Source organism: Herpailurus yagouaroundi, unplaced genomic scaffold, assembly GCF_014898765.1.
Source record: "Herpailurus yagouaroundi ecotype Mexico unplaced genomic scaffold, PumYag 215, whole genome shotgun sequence".
Lineage (NCBI taxonomy): Eukaryota > Metazoa > Chordata > Mammalia > Carnivora > Felidae > Herpailurus > Herpailurus yagouaroundi.
In genome coordinates, this window is record NW_024412446.1 from 4398340 (window position 1) to 4422349 (window position 24010).

A 24010-nucleotide genomic window follows, 5' to 3' on the forward strand; every position below is an offset into this window, starting at 1 on the left:
ACGGGGGAGTCAAGAAAGGTTTTCTGAACTGAAAAGTTAATGGGAGCAAGGGAGGTGGAGGAGAGAGGATGTCATTGAACGAGCAAAACGTGCAAGTCTTTGAGGCTTAGCGCCTGAAACACACCAGGGGTTTTCGGACCGGAACTCATAGCAGTGGGGCTGGTGGCAAGAGACTATCCTAGGAAGAAAAAAGGGAATCCAGACTGGAAAGGGAGAAGTCAAACCGTATTCGCAGATCGCATGATTTTGTTACGGGCTGAACTTCACTCACAAAGAAAAATTAGTAAGCCCTAACCCCCAGTGCCTCAGAATGTGGCTTTTAGCGGTGAGCAAGCTGCCACTCTAGTAGAGGAAACACTAAGTACGTCACGTCGGGAGTGATAACTGCACTGAAGTAGAACTAAACAATATGAGGGGACACGGTAGAGACTGATGGTTTGACAGCAGAGATTTGTGTGGGATGTTTTTTTGTACAGGGCATTTTCTCTCTCAGGAGGCTGCATTTGTGCAGAAAACCGAATAATAACGAGGGAGAAAAAAAAAAAAACATGCAAATATCTGGGGGCATTCCAGACGGAGAGAAAAGCAAATTAAAAGATTGTTACACTGGGGGGGGGGGGGGGGAGGGTTGAAATATTTGAGAAACACAGGAAATGTGACCAGGACAGAGTGAGCAAGGAGAGGGTGATGGGAAATGAAGACAGAGGGGGAATTACAGGCTAAATTATGAAGGCCTCCGTGCATCACATAATAAGAGCCCTTTTGGTAGGGTTGTTTCTAAGACCCGAGCAGGAGAATACAATACAGAAGAGCAGTTAAGATTATAGATTGATCACTTATATTGACTGAACCTCAGTTTTCTTCTCATCTATAAAATGAGGATAGACCCCTCTGTTACAGAGTCGGTCAAGGATAAATGAAATAAAACAGATAAATAACCTGGCCCATGGTTACTGCTAACTAAATGACAACTATTAAAGTATAAATGCTGTATTCATATGATTATTGCTGTTGACACTTGACAGACCAACTCGCAAAGACTAACGTCCTCAGATTGTGTTCATAGATGGTCAAGAAGCCAGCGATGAGATTCCGTAAGATCACCCTGTCTGCATTACTTTCTTGGCAGTAGTCACATTCTGCCCCTCCCGGTGTGCATGCCTTTTCTCCTTCAGTTGTGTGTGCCAGGACAACAACTTAAATACTGGATTGTCTTTCTATATGTGCACATATTCTAATTCATTCTTTTTGATAGTTGCATAGTCTTCTAGTACACATGTATTTCTTCCTGCTGCTATAACAAATTCACCACAAATTTAGTGACAATACAGATTTATTATATTGCAGTTCTGGAGGTAGAAGTTTGAAATGGAGGGGTGCCTGGGTGGCTCAGTGGATTAAGCATCCGACTTCGACTCAGGTCATGATCTCACAGTTTGTGGACTTGAGCCCTGCAACTGGCTCTGTACCAGCGGTGCAGAGCCTGCTTAGGATTCTCTCTTTCTCCCTTTCTTTGCCGATTCCCCACTTGTGCTCTCTCTCTCTCTCTCACAAAAATAAATAAACATGAAAAAAAAGTTGAAAATCCATTTCAATTCTGAAATGAATTGGCAGGCCTGTATTCTTTCTGAAAGCTTTAAGGGAGAATCATTTATTGCCTTTTCTAGCTTCTCGTAGATGCCCAAATTCCTTGGTTACCAAATCACTTAGTCTCTGCATTATATGTCACAATTGCCTTCTCCTCTCTGATTTCCTGCCTCTGTCTTAGAGAGACTTGTGGGTTACACTGGGCCCACTTGGATAATCCAAGAAAGTCTTCCCATTTCAAGTTCCTTAATATTTTTAAAAAATGTTTATTTAATTTTGAGAGAGAGAGACAGTGCAAGCAGGGGAGAGGCAGAGAGAGGGAGACATAATCTGAAGCAGACTCCAGGCTCCCAACTGTCAGCACAGAGCCCAACACAGGGCTTGAATTCATGGACGTTGAGATCATGACCTGAGTTGAAGTTGGCCACTCAACCGACTGAGCCACCCAGGTGCCCCTCAAGTTCCTTAATATTTTTTAAAGTTTATTTATTCATTTTAAAGAGAGAGAGAGAGAGAGAGAGAGAGAGAGAGAGAGAGAGAGAGAGAGCATGGGTGGCAGAGAGGGAAGGAGAGAGAGAATCCCAAGTAGGCTCTGCTTTGTCAGCACAGACCCTGAAGTGGGGCTTGAACTCATGAACCATGAGTTCAAGTTCTTTAATCACACCGGCAGAGTCCCTTTTGCTGTGTGAGGTAACATATTCTCAGTTGCCAGAGATTAGGACATGGACATCTTGGGGGGTGGGTATTCTGCCTACCACTGCATGCACCGAAACTTACATAATCAGTCTTCTATTGACCAACATTCAGATTGTGTCTAGTTTTTCATCATTACAAACCAGGCTGCAAGGAATATTTTTGGACTCATGTATTTTCACACTTATATGCATGTATCCATTTGATGATGTCCTGGTGTTGCACTGATAGTCAAAGGGTATGTGCATTTAAAATATTGACAAGTATTTTCAAATTCCTTTCTAAACCATATGCATTGGGGTGCCCAGCTGGCTCATTTGGCAGGGCATGCGACTCTTCATCTCAGGGGTGTGAGTTCAAGCCCCACATTGGGTGTAGAGATTACTTAATAAAATATTGAGGCACCTGGGTGGCTCAGTCGGTTAAGCGTGGGACTCTCGGAGTTTTGGCTCAGGTCATGACCTCACGGTTTCGTAGGTTCGAGCCCTGTGTCCAGCTCTGTGCTGACAGTGTGGAGTTGGCTTGGGATTCTCTTATCTCTCTACCTGTCTCTCTCTCTGCCTCTCCCCTGCTCACGCTGTCTCTGTCTCTCTCAAAAATAAATAGACTTAAAAAGAGGTTTTTTTTTAATTAAAAAATCCTAAAAAATTAAAATTAACCGCGTGTAGTAATTTTATTCCTATCAACTGTTTATGAGACTGACTGCTTCTTCACATACCTCAACACAAGGTACCATCAAACTTTCAAATCTCTGCTAACCTGTCAGGTGAAAACTTGTACAATATACTATCAATCTCATTTGAAATTGAACAGTTTATTTACTTATTTTTCATTTTTATTTCTTCTCTGAACTGCCTACTGTCTTTTTTTTTTCCTGACGAACGACATCCATTCATCTATTATATATGTTGCAAATATTTTTCCTAGTTGGTCATTTGTGTTTTGACTTTGAGCCACACAGAAGTGTTTAGTTTTTTACCTAGTCAGATTTATTAATCTTTTCCCATGTGGCTTCTAAGTGTTTCAAACATTTAGAAAGGCCTTCTTCAAGAATCTTTAAAATTCTCCCGTATTTTCACCTGGGAGGAGCATTTTAAAATTATTCTAAATCTTTTATCAAACTGGTGAATGTGAATGCGTGTCCACGCCCCCCTGAAAGGTGGCAGGAGGGCAGATTCAACCTTTTCCACGTGGCTAGCTAGCTGCACCATATGTATTAGCTAAGTCTCCTAGACGTCTTGAACGCTAGCCAGAGGAGAAAAGGAGCCAAAAGAGGAATGGTAAAAGATTCTGCGTGACTCGGCGCAGCCGCGAGCCCCTTTGGGGAGAAAAGCGCTCCTAGGCCAGCCGGCTTCCTGACCTGCGACCCGGGAAACCGGCGGAACGCAGGTGTGCGAGGGCTGGGAGCCGCACGAGCCCGGCCTCGCAGGACTGTACGGCAGCGGGGGAGTGGTTTGGCGGGAACACAGGGCCGCTCGGAGGCCGCTGCCGCCGCCGCCGCGATGCTCCCCTCCTTGCAAGAGTCTCTGGATGGGGATGAAAAGGAGCTAGAGAGCAGCGAGGAGGGAGGCCCCGCCGAGGAGCGAAGACCCGAGCCACCGCCCAGCAGCCACTACTGCCTCTACAGCTACCGCGGAAGCAGGTGCAGCGCCCGGGTCGTCCCTATGGCCCCGCCCCGGCCCCGCATCTCGACCCCGCATCCCGTCCCTGGCGGCTCGAAAAGCCTTCTTCCCCTCGGCTAGCTAGAGTATCTGGCCCTAAGCTCGCTTCACGCCGTTCTTCCTGGCCACCGTCCTGGACTGTCGTGCCCCTCCTAAGCCTCTGCTCCCCAACTGTCCCTGTCGTCTTCTCAGCCCTTTCCTGTCGCCCCTGCCCTTTGGCGCAGTGCTTCGCACGCTCTATAACGTCAATTTCTACCCCTGTCCTTCCTGTTACTATCACCTGTTTTCTTCCATTAACCCCACACATTCTTCCCCCCCCCCCCCCCCCCATTATCCTCTGCCCTCGCTGCCTCTATTTCCTCTGTTGGGGCAGACATCCCTGGGGCTCTCTGGGCCCTGTAAAGTCTGGTTTTAAAATTTTTTTTTCCCAACGTTTATTTATTTTTGGGACAGAGAGAGACAGAGCATGAACGGGGGAGGGGCAGAGAGAGAGGGAGACACAGAATCGGAAACAGGCTCCAGGCTCCGAGCCATCAGCCCAGAGCCCGACGCGGGGCTCGAACTCACGGACCGCGAGATCGTGACCTGGCTGAAGTCGGACGCTTAACCGACTGCGCCACCCAGGCGCCCCTGTAAAGTCTGGTTTTTAGAAGAAATCTCTTTGACCTTTGTGGATATCTAATTTAACCTTTCCTCCAGCCCTTAACGGCCTGGAGAGAGAAGGGGCTCTTGTCAGCACTGTTTCATGGGTTTTCCCTGCCATGAGGATAGGCAATGGAGAATCCATGCACTTCCACCTTGCAGCATTTTAGTTGACTGTTCGCCCCCACCCTGCTTGCAGGGGTAGGGGCCATACTCCACTTGAGTTATAGCCCATAATTGATAGCTGTATTGCTTTTGCCATGTGCAGGTTGGCACAGCAGCGAGGGGACAGTGACGATGGAAGCCCAAGTGGCACAAATGCAGGAACTCCCTCTGGTGATGATTTCAGGTAAAAACATCTTGGCCATAACCCGTGCGTGTGGTTATCTTCTGTGCATCTCTCTGTCCTCTAGATATCAGTGGGTACCCTATTTCCATTCGGCTTTCCCCAAGTCAAACCATCAAGCCCACCTATCCCCTAGGAACCTCATCTGGATTTCCTCATTAGTTCATTCATTCAAGGCCGGGCAGGTCGAAATACTGGTGGTGCCCCTGCTGATTAGCCAGAGGCAATGAATCTTAGTTCTTGATTGGAAACTGCATTAAAGATTCAATATCATATGGGTATAAAGCGATTTAAAATCCTCCCTTCCCCCCCTCCTTTCAATACCTTTTCAGAGCTTCTCTGCTATGCCCTAGAATATAAACTCCAGGAGATTGTTGTCTCTCTGGTTCACTGGTATCTCCCTACCTGGCACCTAGGTAGGTACTAGGGTAGACGTTTGGTTTTTAGGTTTATTTATTCTGAGAGAGACAAGAAAAAGTGTGAGCGGGGGAGGGGCAGAGAGAGAGACAGACAGACAGAAAGAGAAAGAGAGCCCCAAGCAGGCTCCGCACTGTCAGCACAGAGCCTGACGCAGGGCTCGATTCCGCGAACCATGAGATCATGACCTGGGCCCAAACCAAGAGTCAGACACTCAACCGACTAAGCCTCCCAGGAACCCTTAGGGTAGACATTTAATACCTATTTAATAAATGAATGGATGAATTAATGAACCTTAACACTTGATACAAAGCAGGGTATACTACAAAAATATGTTCACGGACTGGATGATGGATGGTTTAAGGAATTTTTCAGGTGTTGCAATAGTATTGTATTGTGAAAAGTAGGTAAGGTGAGTGGAGGGGATTCCAGTGGAGTCCTAATACTAGAGAGAATGAGCTGGAAAGGTAGGATTATTTTAAGTGTTTGATGATGTAGATCCTACTTGGCGACATACACTCCTAGAAGGCTCGCCAACAGGAAACATCAGCTTTTTCAAGTCCTTAAAGAGATTGGGGCTTTTGGTAATATTCTGCCTTACGGGGTGTGCGTGCATTAGTCCACTGGTAAGGGATGTGTGTCTTTTATTTATTTGTCAAGCCTCTCCTTGGTGGACACTAATCTGCCATCTGAAGCGGAGCCAGACCTGCGCAGTTTCATTGCTAAGCGTCTTTCTAAGGGAGCAGTGTTTGAAGGGCTGGGTAATGTTGCATCTGTGGAGCTGAGGTAAGTGTAAAATGTGCTGTATCCTGAATTTTTCTTTCTGGGCTAAATATGAGAAGTGATGAGAAATTCCAAACCATCAGCTCTTACTAGACTTGCAAAGTGCATCTTTGTTCCCTGGAGGCCTGAGCACTAGGTCTCTCTCTCACACACACAATTGTGGAATGGAATTACTTGAATGGCAGACTCTGCCTCCTAAGTGCACTTATTTAGTCTTGCACTTGGAAGAAGAGAGTTAATTACCAAAACGAAAATTGTACACTTGACAGTCTGTAAAGAGCTTTCACAAACTTTGATGCCATTCTCTCTACAAAGGGGTCAAAGAGCAGAGAAGCAAATATAGTCAAAGACACTAAGATCACAAGGCTGGTCATGTTGATGGAGTTCAGGTGTAAACATAGGTGTCCTCCGTTGAATTCCAGCCATCTTTCCATTACATCCCTTGACTATAGTTCACTTCAGAATATGATTTTAGCATCAAGTCCCCTCAGAGGACAGCCACAGGCCAAAGATAAAGCCACAGGATAAACATGTTGTATCTGCCGGAGCGTCAGGGTTCAGGGGAGAGAGAGAACATGGTTATATTTATGGAAATGTGGATATACCAAGAATGACAAGAGAATTTGTATGTGTTTTTCACGTAAGAGAGGAGAATTCAAAGGAATTCTGTTAGGTGCTGCTTTTGCTAAAGCCCATGATGATGCATGTTAATTTTCTTCTGCTATTACAAGTAAACCAAGGAAAAGTCTAGGAAGTTCCGACCCCGTTTGCAATGTAACAGTATTGCCAGATCCAGATGATCAGGGTTCAGAGCAGTCCGTAAAACTAAGTGCATGAGTTAGCAAAATACTACATTTTACTGGTTTTTCTTTTCCAGGATTCCAGATTACCGGGTCGGTTGTTATTACTGTCTTTTCCAGCAAGAAAAACTGCTTCCTGAAACAGCAACAGTGGACTCTGAACGTAACGCTTCAGAGTATGTGGTCTGTTTTTTAGGAGGGTCTGAAAAAGGACTTGAGCTATATCCTTTCTTTTGTCTTTGATGGTATCAGGAAGAAAAACATGGAAAGCCAGGTGGAGGAGTATTACTACCAACCTCTTAAGAGCTTTTCTACCCCTTAAGTGTTTGCTTCATTTCATACCTTCATACGACCACTTTGTCTTTGAATTTACAGTTTTCATTGAGAGATTTTATATTTCCCATTGAGAGATAAAAACACTGTCTTGATCCATCCTTTATTGCTTCCTTAAGAACGTACTTTCAGGCTTGAATTGGACAAGTACATTCAAGGCCTGAAAAATAACATGAACTGTGAGGTAAGATGATTGTTTTAACTATTCAGCTTGAGATGATTAACATACTATAACTGCTGTACTTATGAAACCAAACAGGTGGATACGAAGACACATAGATTCTAAAAATGTACTGCTTTATGGGCTAGAAGGGTACTTGTTAAGAGAAGCAGGGAACCTAGTCCTGTAAGTGCTCTAAGTTTCACAAGACTGCTTCTAATATTTTGTATCCATGAAAGATATGCTCTATTAAATTCAGTGTATATGGTTAACTTGCCAAGAAGGAAGAGTATGCTCTTTTCCTGGCTTCTAGGCCCCTCAGATTTATATTCTGGTCAGAACTAATGCCCATGAAGAAGCCTCTGGCACCAAAGACATGCTATATAGTGGTCTGACTGCCCTTGAACTCAACATCAAAGATTTTTAGAAAAATTCCATTTTTCATTAATCGATCTTTTGTGAATTAGACACATCTGTATTGATTAATGTATCCATACCTTTAAAAAACTACACACTCCACTTGTGGCAGTTGCTAAAGTCGTTAAGAATTACGACTTTACTACCCATTACAAGTGGTAACAATTCCTTTTGTCATGAGCTTACAAGTTCCTACAGGAAGGAGAGCATAGGAGTGACCCAGAGCAAGGAGTCTGGGGCAAGCTGCTCTCCCAGAGTGGAGCTCTTCTGCTAGTCCCCAGTGAGCAGCCCAGCCCAGAAAGCCAGATATGCTCAGCCCAGAAAACCAGATATGCAGCATGTCTGACAGCTGGAGTGCTTTGATGAGCTAACTTGTGTGTCCTTCTCTGATCCTGTTCACATGTGAATGAGCTATCTCATTCCTTCAGCCTTTCAGCAGGTGCTTTATAAGCTCACGCGTGGATGTTTCAGGCACTCCCAGGTGCTAGAGAGACAAGAATTATTAAGACAGTATCTCCTGGGGGGCCTGGCTGACTCAGCTGGTAGAGCATGACTCTTATCTCGGGGTTGTGAATTCGATCTCTCCTTTGGTGTAGAGATTACTGAAAAATAAAATCTTAAAAGAAGAAAATCTCCAGAGTGCACACAGTATACTGGGGGGTGGGGGGAGATGGACAAGTAAGTGCTCGACATTTCCCAGTGACAACATAGCATGGAACCCTATTGATTTGGTCTCTTTGTTTTATGTAATGCATTTCTAAGTGTGTGTGTTTTTTTGGTTTGGTTTTGTTTTTAAAGTAGGTTTCACACCAAACATGGGGCTTGAACTCACAACCCTGAGATCAAGAGTCCCATCCCATGCTCTACCAACTGAACCAGCCAGGTGCTCCTTAAGAAATTCAGTACAGAATTAATCCCCACTGTGCTCAGCAAGCCTAGGAAAATTATATCACAATTCCTTTTTTTGAGTTGGTCGTGTTAGCTTGAAAAAAGGAAGTGTCTATTCCCACTTCTTTACACTGTAAAGAGTATCATGAATTGGGGCACCTGGGTGGCTTAGTCAGTTGATGGTCTGACTCCTGATTTCATCTCAGGTCATGATCCCAGCGTAGTGGGATCCAGACCTGCATCGGGCTCTGTGCTGAGCATGGAGCCTGCTGGGGATTCTCTCTTTCCCCCTCTGCCTTTCTTCCCTTTGTGTGTGTGCTCCCTCTCTCTCTCTCTCAACAAATAAATAGATAACTACATATCATGAAGAAAATGTTAAGTCCACTAAAGTGAAGGCTTATATTAAACCAAATAACATTCTTTCTTAATCTAGGAAAGGGGCCTGGAGAACCATATAAAATCCTACTTGAGCAGCTGGTTTGAGGATGTTGTATGCCCAATCCAAAGGGTGGTTCTTCTGTTTCAGGAGAAGCTTACCTTTCTGCTGCATGCCGTGAGTATTGCCCAAACAAAAGCATTTCTTTAATTGAGAGTCACGTTGACAGAATCTGGATTATTTAAAGACATACTCACTGTCTCTGAACATTACTTTTTCCCTCCTGAATATTCAAACTATGCTTGCAATCAGGATAGACCACTTTGTTTACTGAGATCTAGAAAGTTCTATTCCTAAGGTAGAATCACAAATACTAAATCTTCCTAATAGGATAAACATTTTTAAATAATACTTTTTGAAGTGATCTGGGAGAGGTATAATTTCCAAAACAATTTGAAAAGGAAAATAAAAATCCAAAGTGATTTTAACCATATAAAAATGTCCAAATAGAGGCGCCTGGCTGGCTCAGTCAGTAAAGCGTACAACCCTTAATCTTGGGGATGTAAATTCTAGCCCCACATTGGGGATAGAGTTTACTTAAAAAAAAAATGCCAGATGAAAAATGAAAAATGCATTAACATATCCAGGCAATGGGGAAGGCTAGAGTATATGGCCAGGCTTTTATGTAAATATGTGGTGGGTAAATTCAGTGGAGACTGGATGGTCCATGAGACCAGGGTGGTAAAGCACATTTTAGACTGCCCACTGACTCCTCTAAACAAGGCTCTGGAGAGTTCTGGGCTAGTGCAGTGGTTATTGGGGAAGCTGAAGTTTAGTCTCAAGTAGCTGCTCAATAAGGAAAACTGATACATGTATCAATTAGGCTTTATTTTTCTCTTGTAGGCTCTCAGTTATACCCCTGTTGAAGTTAAAGAATCAGATGAAAAAACAAAGAGAGACATTAACAGGTAAAGAACAGTTTTGCAAGGAGGGAAACTTTTCCACAGCAAGCCTGATATACATCTTTAACTCCCCACCCCCACCCCCACCCCAGAATGAATTTGCTTTCTCCCTCCTATCCTGTAATACTGTGTGTGGAAAAGAACTTGTGTGTACGGCAGGTTTCTGAGCGTAGCCAGTCTTCAAGGCCTCATCCACGAAGGCACCATGACGTCTTTGTGCATGGCCATGACAGAGGAGCCACGTAAATCTGTGGTCATCGATTGTAGTAGCTCCCAGCCCCAGTTCTACAATGCAGGTGAGTGCAACTTCTGAGGCACTCTTGGGAGCCTGTTTTTGCACTGAAAACACATGATACAAATTTATCCGTCCTGCCTTGTGCAGTTGTACATGTTTATCTCAAACTCACCAAAAACAATAGCAATCCTAGAACCAGGATTGCTGGTTAGAATAGAATCCATGGAAATCCTGCCATGCCAGGCAATTCCCCTCCTGTGTATATAGAGAAATTCTCATATGTGTGCATAAGGAAACAAGTACAAAAATGTTCATAAAGGCGTCATTTGAAATAGCAGACTGGAAGCAAATGTTTATCAACAGGAAGACTGAAAAACTTACATTTGTACAGTAGAGTTCTACATAGCAGCAAAAATGCATGAACTAGAGCCGTGTGCCTTGGTATAGCTCAGAAGCATACTATTTAGTGAATCAGCTATTAAAGAAAAATACATAACATTTTAACGTATGCAAAGTAATACTATCTAGGGCTTAGAGATAAAAAGAAGTATGTGGCAAAAGTTCTCTGCCCCTTTCCCGCTTATGCTCATGCTCTCTCTCAAAAATAAAAAAAATATTTAAAAATAAATAAGTGGGAATAATAATCCTTTCTGATGGGAAAGGAGGGGAGTGTGATTGGGAAGAGGCACACAGGGCTCCAGCCAGTTGTTTTTTGTTTTGTTTTGTTTTTTAATATTTATTTTTGAGAGAGAGACAGAGTGTGAGTAGGGGAGGGGCAGAGAGAGAGGCAGACACAGAATCTGAAGCAGGTTCCAGGCGCTGAGCAGTCAGCACAGAGCCCGACGTGGGGCTTGAACTTGGGAATGACGAGATCATGACCTACACTGAAGTTGGATGCTTAACTGACTGAGCCACCCAGGCGCCCCGCCAGTTGGTATTTCTTAGCCAGGTGTTGAGTAAATTATTTTTTTAGACTGTTATAGAAGTCTTAAATAATTCACTTTAAGTGTTTTTATCAAGAAAGAAAATCCCGACGTACACACATATTGAATCATCATGTTGTACACTTGAAACTAATATATGTCATTTACACCTGTTAATAAATAAATAAAATAAATATAACAAATGTCTTATGCTTTGTAGGATTTCATTTTTATTCGTTTAATTTTTCTAAAATACCTTATAGGAAGCAACCGGTTTTGTGAGGATTGGATGCAGGCTTTTTTGAATGGCACCGAAGGAGGTAACCCTTTTCTTTTTCGACAAGTACTGGAGAACTTTAAACTGAAGGTAATTAATTGGCTATGTGCCAAATGCCACATATAATTTTTGTCTGAATTTTCATTAGTACCAGTGAGAGTAACAGATCTGCTTTACGGCTGTGATGTCTGTTAAACAGGACGTTCTCAAAACCAGAATCTCCAGAAGCCATTTACTTTATACTTTTCAGGAGCTTCTGCATTTATATCCTTGCATTTCCAATTAATTGGGTTGAACGCTTGCTTGCATCTCAGGCACATCAGTCTTTTAATTTGTGATGTATCTTAGTTGGGAACTGTGCGTGCACGCGTGCACACACACACACACACACACCCCCATGCACACACACCCCAGTTCGGTGCCTAAGGGTTCAGAATTCTGATGGGGAGGAATGCTGTTACTTTATTTAGTTGATTTTAAAAGTATTTTTAAAAGTATTTTTATAAAGTAATTTCATAAGAAATTTTGTTCTCCCATGGGCAAAGCATATTAGCAGTAAGAATGATAGAAATATTTAAAATAAAAAACATCTCAGCAACGTAAGTTGAGTTCTCAGCTGGATAGGAGATATTTTTCAGGCTTCATTATTATCTCACTAAGCACATATTTAACTGGGAAATCTTTTTCTAGGCCATACAAGACACAAATAATTTGAAGAGATTTATCCGACAGGCAGAAATGAATCATTATGCTTTGTTTAAATGCTACACGTTCCTGAAGAACTGTGGGAGTGGAGATATCCTTCTGAAGATTGTTAAAGTGGAACACGAAGAAATGCCCGAGGCCAAGAACGTGGTGGCCGTCCTCGAGGAATTTATGAAAGAAGCCCTCGCCCAAAGTTTGTGATCATACGTTTTGAGATCATTGTATTGTGAAGTCGTACATTGAAGCCTTGGTGTTTGAAACTGCACTTGTCATAATTGTCATAGGATTGCTACTTAAGATTAGTTGAAACCCACTCTAGATTTTTTTCATTTTGTACTTGTAAAACTTAACTTACTTAGACATAAAAATCCGAGGACTGTCTTCACTGAGTCCCAGACACACGTGCGTTAGAGTCGTGGAATTTTAGTATACCACTGGCCCCATAAATTCTAGACTTCGGGGGGTTGATGCTCAAAATCTTGAACAGTAATTCTGTGGCTTCTCTGAGAAGTTGGCTGCAGTATTTAGCAATTTTTCCTCCCAGAAAAATTGTAATACTTCTTTCTTCAATATATTATAGCTTCTTGAAAAAAATGTCCTCCTAGTCCTAGGACAAGATTAGCCCTCCAACACCATTTCAAAGATAGATCTGTGCATCCTGTGGGTGCTTGGATAGATTTTTTGGTCTGATTGATAATGGTATGGATGATAAAACCAGCTTTTAAGTCAATACACAAATCATGAGTGTGTAAGAAATTAAATGAGCTTTAAAAATAGACGCACTAGCTTCAAGATAAAACCTTATCTCGGATGGAAAGCTACTGCGGAAGTGGCCCCCATCATTCATTTGTTCACAGGTATTTTGCCAACAGCCTGTACTTTGTCTTTTCTATGAAAATGCTAGTTTTCAGATGTTAAAACAGAAACAGTACATAAATTCTACAAGCAGACTGTAACATGAAGGACGCAAACAGATTCTTCATATCACAGTTACTCATTGATTTCAGTTTTTTGTATATTTGTTACAAGCCTCACGTTGTTTTACTCTGAATCAATTGAACGTGCCCTCATCTGGAGCCATTTATAATTCCCACGGAAGCCAACCGTAGCTACACACATATGATGGCAGTTTGTTCTGCGCAGCTCTTTAATAAATCCATTTGATAATGATTTTTGTTTAGAAGATCAGAAGTCCCATTCTCACTGCCGTCAGGATGCTCAGAGGAACACAAGCCCGTAAAAATCCTCTCGTAAACTCATCTAAATTCACTTAAGTGCTGAGTTTTAACTTTCAGAATGACTGACGATGGCCTTCCGCTTTCTCTTCTACAGAAGTCGAGGAACATGACTCACCAAGCCATTTCTTTTCCTTTAATGAGAAATACAATTCAGGATCTTCATAAAGGCTCTCCTATGGTTTTAAACTTTAATAACTTGGATTGTAGGCAGTATAGGAAAAAAAATTCCAAATAGCATTTTTTATAGCATTACTTACAGAATGACTATGGGAAACAGGCAATTCTGTGGCACTACCCTCGAATCTGACTTTTTCTAATGTACTCTGTTGCTCATTTAGAAATCATTTTTTTTTTAATAGACAACATTAGGACCTCAACATTTGGAGTCTAAAAAAAAAATATTTTTCATTTTCAAATTCACATATCAACAGCCCATGATGTAAATGGCCTTTAAAAGTAAATGTATTACCTGCTTCAAGCTATTTATGGATATAGTCAAGGTATAACTGTACATTCCTTATGTGTACTTATATGTATTTATTTTGTGATGCAGACTCACTACATTACACAGTTGTATACCATACAGTCTTATTTTAAAGCCTGTGACGAACTGTCACTACTGTAGGCAAGAACAATGGTGACCTGGAACTGGATAGCTGGTTGGCCATGAGAAGAAACTCAGAGAGCTCATGACCAGAAACATGTACTGTACTCAAATTTTAATAAGCTAATGAATTAACTTTTAAAGTTTTTAAACAGGATTTGTCCAGGCACGGAATACATTTATGTATTACTTGTGTGCTCGACACACAGAGGAAATGTATGTTTGTCATGTATCAAAAATGGCCTCAGTTTACCTATAATTAGATTTGTAATAATAATAATAAACTGACTTAGCTTCTCACCGACAGAGTCATTTTTATTTAACTATCTCCATTCTCAACGCTGACATTTTTATTCATCCGCAACAAGTTTATGGGGAAATTACACCTGTTACGCTAAGGAACCTGTTGAAGAAAATCACACCACCTGCCAGCATACACCTTTCTGCACCTCGCAGGAGGCATCAGGCAGTGTAAGGGCAGTCTCCATCGCGGTGTTTTACTCACTGTCCAAGGAAATACAGCTGTAGGACCCAATAATGCAGGTCACTTCCCCTCACTCTCACTCATTACTAACGTGACAGAACGCATGTCCTTTACCGGAGGCGCACGTATACCGGATGCAAGGAAAGCCTGCAGGCATCTGGGAGCTAAGATTCAGTTAGGACCACGTTTTCCTAACCATGCTTCTTCTCAGTAGTGGAGACCCACCCCTGACATTGACGGTCTCTCTACTTGGAGGTCTAGGAGGGCAGCCCCAGTTCTACAACTGCTAGCCTTCCCAAATGGGTCACAGACTTCGTATCATTCTGAGTTGGCATCGATGCTAGATCCTGGGGGTCAGGGGTGATTAGGGAGCAGTAATGAATTCATAGCTGTGGATTTTCTTGTAAACCACTTCCAGGAGGGCTGATAAAGAGATCCTATTCAGTGAACACCGAACAAACATTCCAAGGTTCATTACTGTTACTAATGCAATGAGGCTGGATCTTTAAACAAACTCCCTGACACTTCAGTGTCCTTGAACACCCGATGAACAGCTGAGGGTTGAGAGCATGAACTTTGGAACCATAGTATGAAGCCATCTATGCCATAAAGCACCTGCCAGTCACTAAACTCTTAGCCTACCCCTCATGTGTAAATATGGGCATATTTATACTCACTTCACACAAGTAGCTATGCAATTAAATGAAAATAATACATTGAAAATGCCTCATCCAGTGCCCAGCACATACTAAGTAACCAGTAAATTGTCTTCATAATTACCTTATCACTGGTTAATGTCTTACAAAGTTATGGGAAGAATGAGAATCTGGTAGAAGGGAGGAACCAGAAAAGCGAAGGGGGAAGTGATAGGGAGCCAAAGGCAAAGCCATCTAAACAGCTTTTGGCTATTCAGGGAGCTTGTCTGTCAGTGCCTCAGGTATTGGAGCCTGGAACTGATGGGGTACAGGGGGTGCACGGGTGCTCAGACAGGGTCCTGATTTTCCCTCTAGGGAAGTTAGTTATCCACACTTGAAAGAGAAATGAGTTTTTTGACCTTCAGCCTGAGCTGTACTCAAGTTGTTCTAGAATGACTTTTGCAGCATTTAAAAATGTGGTTTGGGGGGGGGGGGCACCTAGGTGGCTCAGTCGGTTCAGTGTCCAACTTCTGCTAAGGTCATGATGTCACGGTTCATGAGTTCAAGCCCTGCGTCAGGCTCTGTGCTGACAGCTCAGAGCCTGGAGCCTGCTTTGGATCCTGTGTCCCCCTCTCTCTATGTCCCTCCCCCACTCATGCTCCGTCTCTCTCTTTCTCTCTCTCTCAAAAATAAAATAAACATTAAAAAAAATTTTTTTAATGTTTTTTTTCTTTTAATAACATACAGGAAACTGATGTGAAAGAACATTATGGGAAATGACTCCCGTGCTGAATTTAACAGAGTAGTTTAATCCCCGAATGAAATTTAACAGTTATGAATTGCAAAACCACATACGCTGTCATCGGTTTAGAAAAGCTGGAGTAAACAACTCACTTCCTCAGACTTCATCCATTCAAAGCCCATTTGGTTGTTAAACCTACCAAGCACTGGACCTTCACGCTTACGCCCTTGTTTTCCCCTTCTGTACCTGAACCATGTCCTTTCACCCTGAGAACGTTCCCTATCCCTTCCTCCAGATCAGAATGTTGACTGACCCTAGAAAGACCTACAGACTAGGCTATTGGGGTAAAGAACGAAGTACCTAGGTATTTCAAAGGTTACGACAATAACAGTAGTCAAAACATTAATCTCCCACCGTGTAAGGGTAGAAGGGGAAGACGGGACCCCCACGAGCACAGCTGGCACAAAAGCTCTTGGCCTGAAGCTGAGTGAGTTTCCTTATTTGCAGACCACCTCCCCCCTCCACATTGTACACAAAACTGTCTACCTGCGCGTTGTTAGGGCAAGAGAAAACCTAGCTCTCATCAACCATTCCAAAGAGTTCAGCAATTCAAAAACGGTTCCACCAGACTGGAAGCACCAGCAGCAGCACCAAGCGCCGAGTCCCAGCTCTGTCTTGTGCACATCACAGGCCCAGCACCGCTGCTGTCCCCCACCCCCCCCACCTCCCACCTCCAAAGATGAAACAGGGCTCCCACGCCAGCCCTTTATGCCACTTCCTGAATAACCGATGGCTTAAAAAAAAAAAAAAAAATCTTTAATGGAATCTGTGCTCGAATGTTACGACAAAAATATACAGAATGTACACAATACAAAAATATTTAGAAACAAACATTGCAGCTTGTGTTTCCTTTTGTTTTCCACTTACTCAAGTCCTTGGGGGTGGAATTCACGGTTTTTAAGGCAGAGGAGTGTCGGTGCTTTCCGGCCAGCCCCGGGAGCAACATGAAGGCAGCCAGGAGATGGCTTCCGCTGCACCTGGGAATCTGCATTATTTGCAAGCGAAATTGGACACTGTGGGGGAAGATCTGGGTTTGTGAGCAATGACTCTCCTACTCCTCTGGGTAGGAACGGTCCTCGTGGAAATGGAGAGTCCTATTAGCTGGCAAAAATGCCTCTTTAGGGAGCTTTTCCTAATTAAAAAAATGAATGATTAATGGTGTCATTAAAGCAAAATTTCTCCTTTGAAGATTTGTTTTCCCTTCCCTAGTTTCTGTGATTCCTCTTCTGTTTAATGAGCGGGCAAATCTATGGCTGCTGTTTGGGGGATCCCCGGCTTTCAATTTCTGTATCCTATGGATGCAAGACCAGCCACCCTCCCCGGCCCCATAGCACACTGCCCTCCACACTGGGCCAGGGGCTGTGCTGGACCGGGAAGGAGGGATGATGGGGATGGATGTGTTGCTGGCCGGGCCCTGGGGGTGTGGTGGGGGGGGGAGGGGAGGGTGAGAAAGCCAGACACCAAAAAGGAAACCTTTCTTACCAGACGATTGTCTCTGGCCCTGGTTTGGAGACCTGGGTTGTGTGGAGTGACTGCTGACACCACTGGGTGGCCCTGCTTGGAGCTGATGGTTGGGCAAGGGTGGAGAGGGGGGTGTTAAGCAGACTGACGAGCTTCGGGGTCACTTTTGGACACTGCTGACAGGGAACAGCTGCGGCTGGCGGCCTAAAGTCAGGTGAGGCTCCCTTCGTGCGTCTCAGACAGGACGGCAAATGGGACTTCCGCCTCAGACAGTCCTTCTCGGGAGCAAGCTCCTGTCTGGAGACCTGAGGGACCCGGGTGCTTCTCTGAGGGCTTGCTAGAGCCTTCTATTCACAGTCTTCTCGCCCCTGAGAGGGGAAGACCCTCTCCAGGCCACACCCGGAGAAGGCAGGGGTGACCGCTCCCTCCACCCACAACCCAGAGCACCCGGGTGCCTGCAGGGAAGCCCTGCCTCCCCGCTCCTCCAGTGAGGGACAGCACTGCTCCGGTTGAGGGGCTGTGGCCCATGGCCAGGGCCGCCCTCTCCATCCTCACTCAAGTCCTCTCGGCCCCCAGTCCCAACGTGGTCTCCTCCTAGGAAGCTGACTACACCCCTTCTCTCTAGAGGGCAGACACAGGCTGTCAGGACACAGACAAGACGCCCGAGGGAGACGCAGCTCCGCCACGGATCTGGGCCCACGCCAGCTCGGGTGGGCAGTCCTCAGTACTGTGTCAGCCTGAGTGCGGCATGACCTCGGCAGCCACATGTGGGGACCGGGAGGATGTATTCAGCACTGGGCAAAGACGGGGTGGGGAGCGGTTGGCATAGCCTGGGGCTGAATGAAGACCCTGCTCATTCATGTGTGATCACGGAGGACAGGAAGCCACAGTGGCCCAAGATCCCCAACTGCCTGGCCCAGCTGACTTTGGACCAAGCTCCTGCCCTCATCCCTGCGCGGACCCAGTCCCTCTGCTTCCCAGACGGGAGTTCTTCGTCTTTCTGGGTTGTCAGCGGTTGGGAGTTCCGCGAGCAGTATAAAGGGAATCACAGATTTTGTCAAAGGCCTTCTTCCCCTTCCCCTCTGCTCAGGGCCTGCACTCGCTCCTGCCTGGGAGTCATTCCCTGAGCCTCGCTTTCCCACTTGTGCGGCAGAGGAAGGGATGAGCCTGCCAAGTTCCCTCCAGGCTCTGAGTATCTGAGTCTATGGGCTGCCCTCACCTCGGACCCTCATCCGAATCCCCAACAATTCTCTAGAAGCAGTTTTCTGCCTAAATTGGAATTCCTTTGACTGCAGCCTCCTGTCCCCCCTACTCAGATGGACACATGGCTTCAACATTCCTGCCCCGGCCTTACACCCCCACAGCTCCTGCCCTCCTAAGGGAAAGAGAACAGAACCTTTTTACACGTGAAGGTCGTTCCAGAGGAAAACAAGAACGGAATTGGGCAAAGGCAAACCACGGCATCCTGAGGGTCCTTGGGAGGGCCCAAGGGCTCCCTCCGCCATGGACAAGTCTCCCACTGGTCAGTGGCGCTCAGGGAGATGCCTGGAAAGGATGAGGAACGGGAAGGAAGGGGCTAGCTTTGCTGGAAGCAAGATCCTCGGCAGTCACACCCTCCCACCTCTCAGTGCTTTCTTTCCTTTCACGCAGACCCTTCCGCACACCCACACTCCCCCCACAGCCTTCCTCGGCAGCCTCCAACTCCCCTCACGTTCTTTCCGTGGCATCTCCTACCATCACACAGGCGTCCTCATCCACCACACACATACAACGCACACACTCACACACGTCCCCATGAACAAAGGAGAGGCACAATGTAGGGTCAGGAAAGGAAGGAAAAGGCTCTAAAAACAAGGCAGGCCACGGGGCGCTGGGGCACTGATGTGAGACGTCAGCATTCTGGAAGACAGGGAGGGAGAAGGCCAAAGTTGGTATGGGGCCTTCCCTAGGGTGGGGCTTGGGATGAAGTTTATTCCCTCCTCTTGGGTTTAGCTCACTGACACCTCCAGGGCAGGAGCGAGGCCTGGACTTACAGCATCTCCCTCCTCCGCCTACCCCAGGCACTAGAGGCCATGTCCCAGTGCCCACCAACAGCGGGGACCCTGGGCTCCTCTAGACTCAAACTAACATGTCCACCACCTGGCCCTCTTCCACTCCAGAGCTCCAAACCTAGTAGCTGCGGAGGGAACATTTCCTGGCCTGCAACTGCACCTCTGGGCTGGGCTGGACAAGAGTCCGCCTGGCTACTCTATTCTCGGGCCTTCCTGACATCTCAGTGTGTGGACGAGGGAGAAGGAAAGCCCAATCTGTGATGAGAGGGGTCCCCTAAACACACGGAACAGGCTCAGCCCAAGGGAAGGGCACCCCAGGCCTTCGCCTTGGCCCGATGTCCTCAGAACAGTGTAGAAAAACAATGGTAACCACATCCAACTCATCCAGCAGGCACCTTTCAGAAAAGAGGCTCCATTGTCCAAACCTGAACGCAAACATCACAGCGGCCGAGCATCTTGTCCTCTCCTCCTCAGCGTGGCGGAGCTGGCGCTGAGAACAAGAATGTACATGTTCCTTCCTGCTGCTGCCTCTCCCTCCCCTCCCTGACCTCGGTCCCCCAGTCTCCTAAGGAGGCGGTGGCAGCTTTAAGTCCAGCAGGGTGTAGGCGAAGATGTTCCAGAAGACAGCAAACAGCACGAAGACTGTGTACATGGCCACAAAAATCCACCACAGCGACTGGTCCTGCAGCCTCTGCTCGTAGTTCCTCAGGACCACCACGCCCAGAGTGATGCCCACGGCCACGCCGCCCAAGTGCGCCACAAAGCTGGGGTGAGGGCACGGGGGATAGGCTGATGGGTGGAACCGGAGCCACACAGCCCGCCCAAACTCCATGCTCACTGCAAGGAGGAAGGACAGAGAAGTCACAGGAGGGCCACTGGGCAGGGGTTGAGAGAGACGCCTTGCGCTCGCTCGCACACTCCATCCATCCATCCATCCACGCATCCATCCATCCATCCACACACCCAACCCCCTGCCTCAGCCACCCACCCATTAATTCATTCACTACCCATTAGGCTGAGCACTGTCTGTTCTCTGCGCTGGAGACACAGTAGTGAAGACAGACCAACCTCTGTTCTCCCAGGGCTTACAGATCTGGCAATCGACCAGCGTCAATTACAGACATAAGATAATTCCAGTAAGAAAAATTCTATGGGGGAGAAAACAGGTGACTTTCAATCAATGCTGGGCCTAAGGAGGGGGATCCTTTGGTTTGGGGAATCAGGCAAGATCTCCCTAGAGACATGAAATTTGAGCAGAGATGTGAAATATCAAGAGAAGATCCTAAGAAGAAAGAGCATTCCAGGCAGAGGGGACAGCTTGTGCCAAAACCCAAAGACCCTTGCTCCTCTGCATTCATGGGTCCTGGAGGCTCAGTTTCCCCATCTGTACAGTCTCAGCGTCTAACTACCAGGCTGCACTGCTGGAGCATCAATAACAACTTCAATATGTGCTAGCACTTTACAGTTTATAAAGTGTTTTCATGTATTGCTTCAAAACCTTTAGAAAACCCTCAGAACCAGTGCTTTTGTGACTGGAAACATGGGATGGAAGGAGAAAAGGGCAACGAAGGGCTGGGAACAGACGGTGCCAACAGAGTGCTAGAATTTCTCTCTTAAGAGTCTAAAAAGCCCCCATCCCATTCTCCAATGCATTCTTCTTGCATGAACGTCTTGAGTCAGCCAGTCCAACAGGATGTCCTCTCTTGAAAGGACAGTCGCTGGGAAACTGCCACTTCATTGCCCACCACCAAAACAACACTTAGGGCAAGCCTCCTCATCCCCATTTCACAGATGAGGAAACCAAGGCAAATTTGACAGACTGCAAGGAAGTCCTTTGAGGGGAATTTTGCACTTGTTCAGGTGCCATTTAATGAGCCACTATGCTCTTCTCCGCCTTAACCACTCCGGGGGGGCCAGCACCTCCAGGGATGAGCATCCCCTGGGAATTGCCTAATCTTCTGGCCCGGGCCCTGCAACTCCAAGGATGGCCGATAGATGGCAGAGAAGGAGCAGCCAGGAACCAACACTGTGTCCTCCCTGAACACCTCCCCCCCCCCCCCCCCAACCCAGGCCCTGGGGTATCTTCCTGCCTTTGCTTAGCAGGCCCTGGGTGCCACAAACAGAGTCTGAGCAGACAGGGAAGCAACATTCACCCCGCCCCCACTCCACTGCACCCCGCCGTCCCCCACTGACCTGGCTCAAAGAATCTGTGGGCCTTCGAGCAAGAGATGTGCAAGTGGATGGAAGTGCAGCCCACACAGGCCCATGGCTGTTCTGGCCCACCCTCCTCTTCCCCACGTAGCAGGTGGACCCAGGCAGACAGCCCAGGTGCTCCTGCCCAGCCTGGCTAAAGAGCGGGCATTAGAAATGGCACAAGCTGGCTTTGAATTCTGCCTCTATCACCGCCAGCTGGGTGGCCCTGGGCCAGCAGTGTGTCCCCAGTGTCTACCTGTAAACCAAGCCTTATAAAAAATACCCTCTTCGGGGCGCCTGGGTGGCTCAGTCGGTTGAGCGTCCGACTTCAGCTCAGGTCACGATCTCGCGGTCCGTGAGTTCGAGCCCCGCGTCGGGCTCGGGGCTGACGGCTCGGAGCTGACGGCTCGGAGCCTGGAGCCTGCTTCCGATTCTGTGTCTCCCTCTCTCTCTGCCCCTCCCCCGTTCATGCTCTGTCTCTCTCTGTCTCAAAAATAAACAAACATTAAAAAAAAATTAAAAAAAAAAACCCTCTTCATGGCCGTGTTCTGAGGCCTGAATGACAGACCGTGTGTCCCCTCTTCTCTCTGCCTCCATCGCTTCTGGAAGAGGCTCATCACCTCAAATGAGCCTCTTATAAGGCCTCTGGTCTCACTCCCCACCCCCAACTCCTTCTCTACTCTGAGCCTGACTGGTCTCCTGAATCTTGAATCTGCCAGTAACTCCCCTGCTTAAAGCCCTCCAGCGGCCTCCTGGCACATCCAGGATGAACTCCAACCTCTCTCTTTGCATTTACGGCCCTCATGACCTGACTCCTATTATCTCTGACCACTAACACACACAGTCCCAAACCTCACGTGTCAGTCTCGCCAACTGACTTGACAGCCATGACCCTCCCTCCATACACTGTATCTTTCTTTGCCGGAAATCTCCCTCCATACACTGTATCCTCTTGCAGCTGGTCTCTGTTCTGGACACTCAAAATGACCTCTGCAGGCAGAACTGACTTCTCCCGATGAGAGCCCCACCACACCCTGGACACAGGGGTTCAAGGATTAGTTACAGCCTGTGAATCTGCTAAACTGCAAGTTAGTATATGTGTGTGCACGCGTGCACGCACATGTGCACATACGTACTATCCTGGGGATAGGATCTCTAGCTTCTAACAGATCTTAAAGGACTGACTCCATGACCCAAAAATTATTAAGAAGTTGTTTTTCTTGGGGCACCTGGGTGGCTCAGTCGGTTGAGCGTCTGACTTCGGCTCAGGTCATGATCTCACGGTCTGCGGGTTCGAGTCCCGCGTTGGGCTCTGTGCTGACAGCTCAGAGACTGGAGCCTGCTTCCGATCCTGTGTCTCCCTCTCTCTCTCTCTGCCCCTCCCCCACTCTCACTTCGTCTCACTCTCTCAAAAATAAATAAATGTAAAAAAAAAAAAAAAGTTATTTTTCTTGATCTGGGTGCTGGTCATTGAGCTGGGTACTCATCCCGCACCTTTCTGGATCCATGTTATAAGTCCATAAAAAGTTTAAGAAAGATTAAGTGGTAGCAGAGTGGGCCAGACTTCTCTAACAGCCCCACTTTGTCACATACCATTGACATGTCTCCCTTTTTCCCTTGATCACACACCCCTCGAGGGCGGGGACTGTGCTATCTTTATATCCTCCAGGCCTGGTGCAGGGCTCCACACCACCCAGCCTGCCCCGTCAGTACTTACTACAGATCAAGGCCACAGCCATCCGCAGCAGCTTGAACTGACACTTCATGCCTGACCAGTTCTACAGCAAAAGGAGAAAGTTCCATTAGTTCCAGATCGGACCACGCCTCCGAGGGTGTATCTTGTTTAAGAAAACCTGACATCGGGGCTCCTCGGTGGCTCTGTTGGTTGAGTGTCGGACTTTGGCTCAGATCGTGATCTCAGGGTTCGTGAGTTCGAGCCCCGCCTGGGGCTTGCTGCTGTCAGCCATGTCCGTGCAGAGCCCACTTCCAATTCTCTGTTCCCCCTCTTCTGCCCCTCCCCCGCGGACGTGTGTGCGCGCTCTCTCATTCTCAAAAAATAAATAAGACATTAAAAAAAAAAGAGTTTAAAAAAAAGAAAAGAAAACCTGACATCATAGGGTGCCTGGGTGGCTTAGTCAGTTAAGGATAGGACTCTTGGTTTCAGCTCAGGTCATGTTCTCACAATTCGTGAGATCGAGCCCCACGTCAGGTTCTATGATGAGCTTGCTTGGGATTCTCTCCCTCCCTCTCTTTCTGCCCCGCCCTCTTTCTCTCTCTCTCTCAAAATTAAAAAGAAAGAAAGAAAGAAAGAAAGAAAGAAAGAAAGAAAGAAAGAAA

The 24010-nt window shown here is 46.4% G+C and overlaps 2 protein-coding genes across 9 annotated transcripts in view; one reads left to right on the forward strand and one right to left on the reverse strand.

Moving 5' to 3' along the window:
* RHBDL3 (rhomboid like 3) overlaps nucleotides 1–24010 on the reverse strand; it is a 65511-nt gene that overhangs the window by 662 nt on the left and 40839 nt on the right. For 7 of the 8 annotated variants that reach the window (XM_040455251.1, XM_040455249.1, XM_040455248.1 and 4 more), the window contains 2 exons: nucleotides 23391–23451; nucleotides 15864–20317 (listed from right to left, as the gene is read on the reverse strand). In XM_040455251.1, coding sequence (XP_040311185.1) covers nucleotides 20046–20317; nucleotides 23391–23451 — 333 coding nt within the window. In that variant the 3' untranslated portion in view covers nucleotides 15864–20045. Of the gene's footprint in view, nucleotides 1–15863; nucleotides 20318–23390; nucleotides 23452–24010 lie in introns of those variants that run through there. The other variant, XR_005784646.1, reaches the window with a different exon arrangement.
* CUNH17orf75 (chromosome unknown C17orf75 homolog) lies at nucleotides 3719–14349 on the forward strand. Its single transcript, XM_040455255.1, has 10 exons — nucleotides 3719–3922; nucleotides 4852–4932; nucleotides 6007–6132; nucleotides 7007–7150; nucleotides 7389–7446; nucleotides 9161–9280; nucleotides 10007–10071; nucleotides 10225–10361; nucleotides 11487–11590; nucleotides 12191–14349. The coding sequence occupies exons 1-10, from the start codon at nucleotides 3783–3785 to the stop codon at nucleotides 12404–12406; spliced, it is 1191 nt and encodes a 396-aa protein (XP_040311189.1). The 5' UTR covers nucleotides 3719–3782; the 3' UTR covers nucleotides 12407–14349.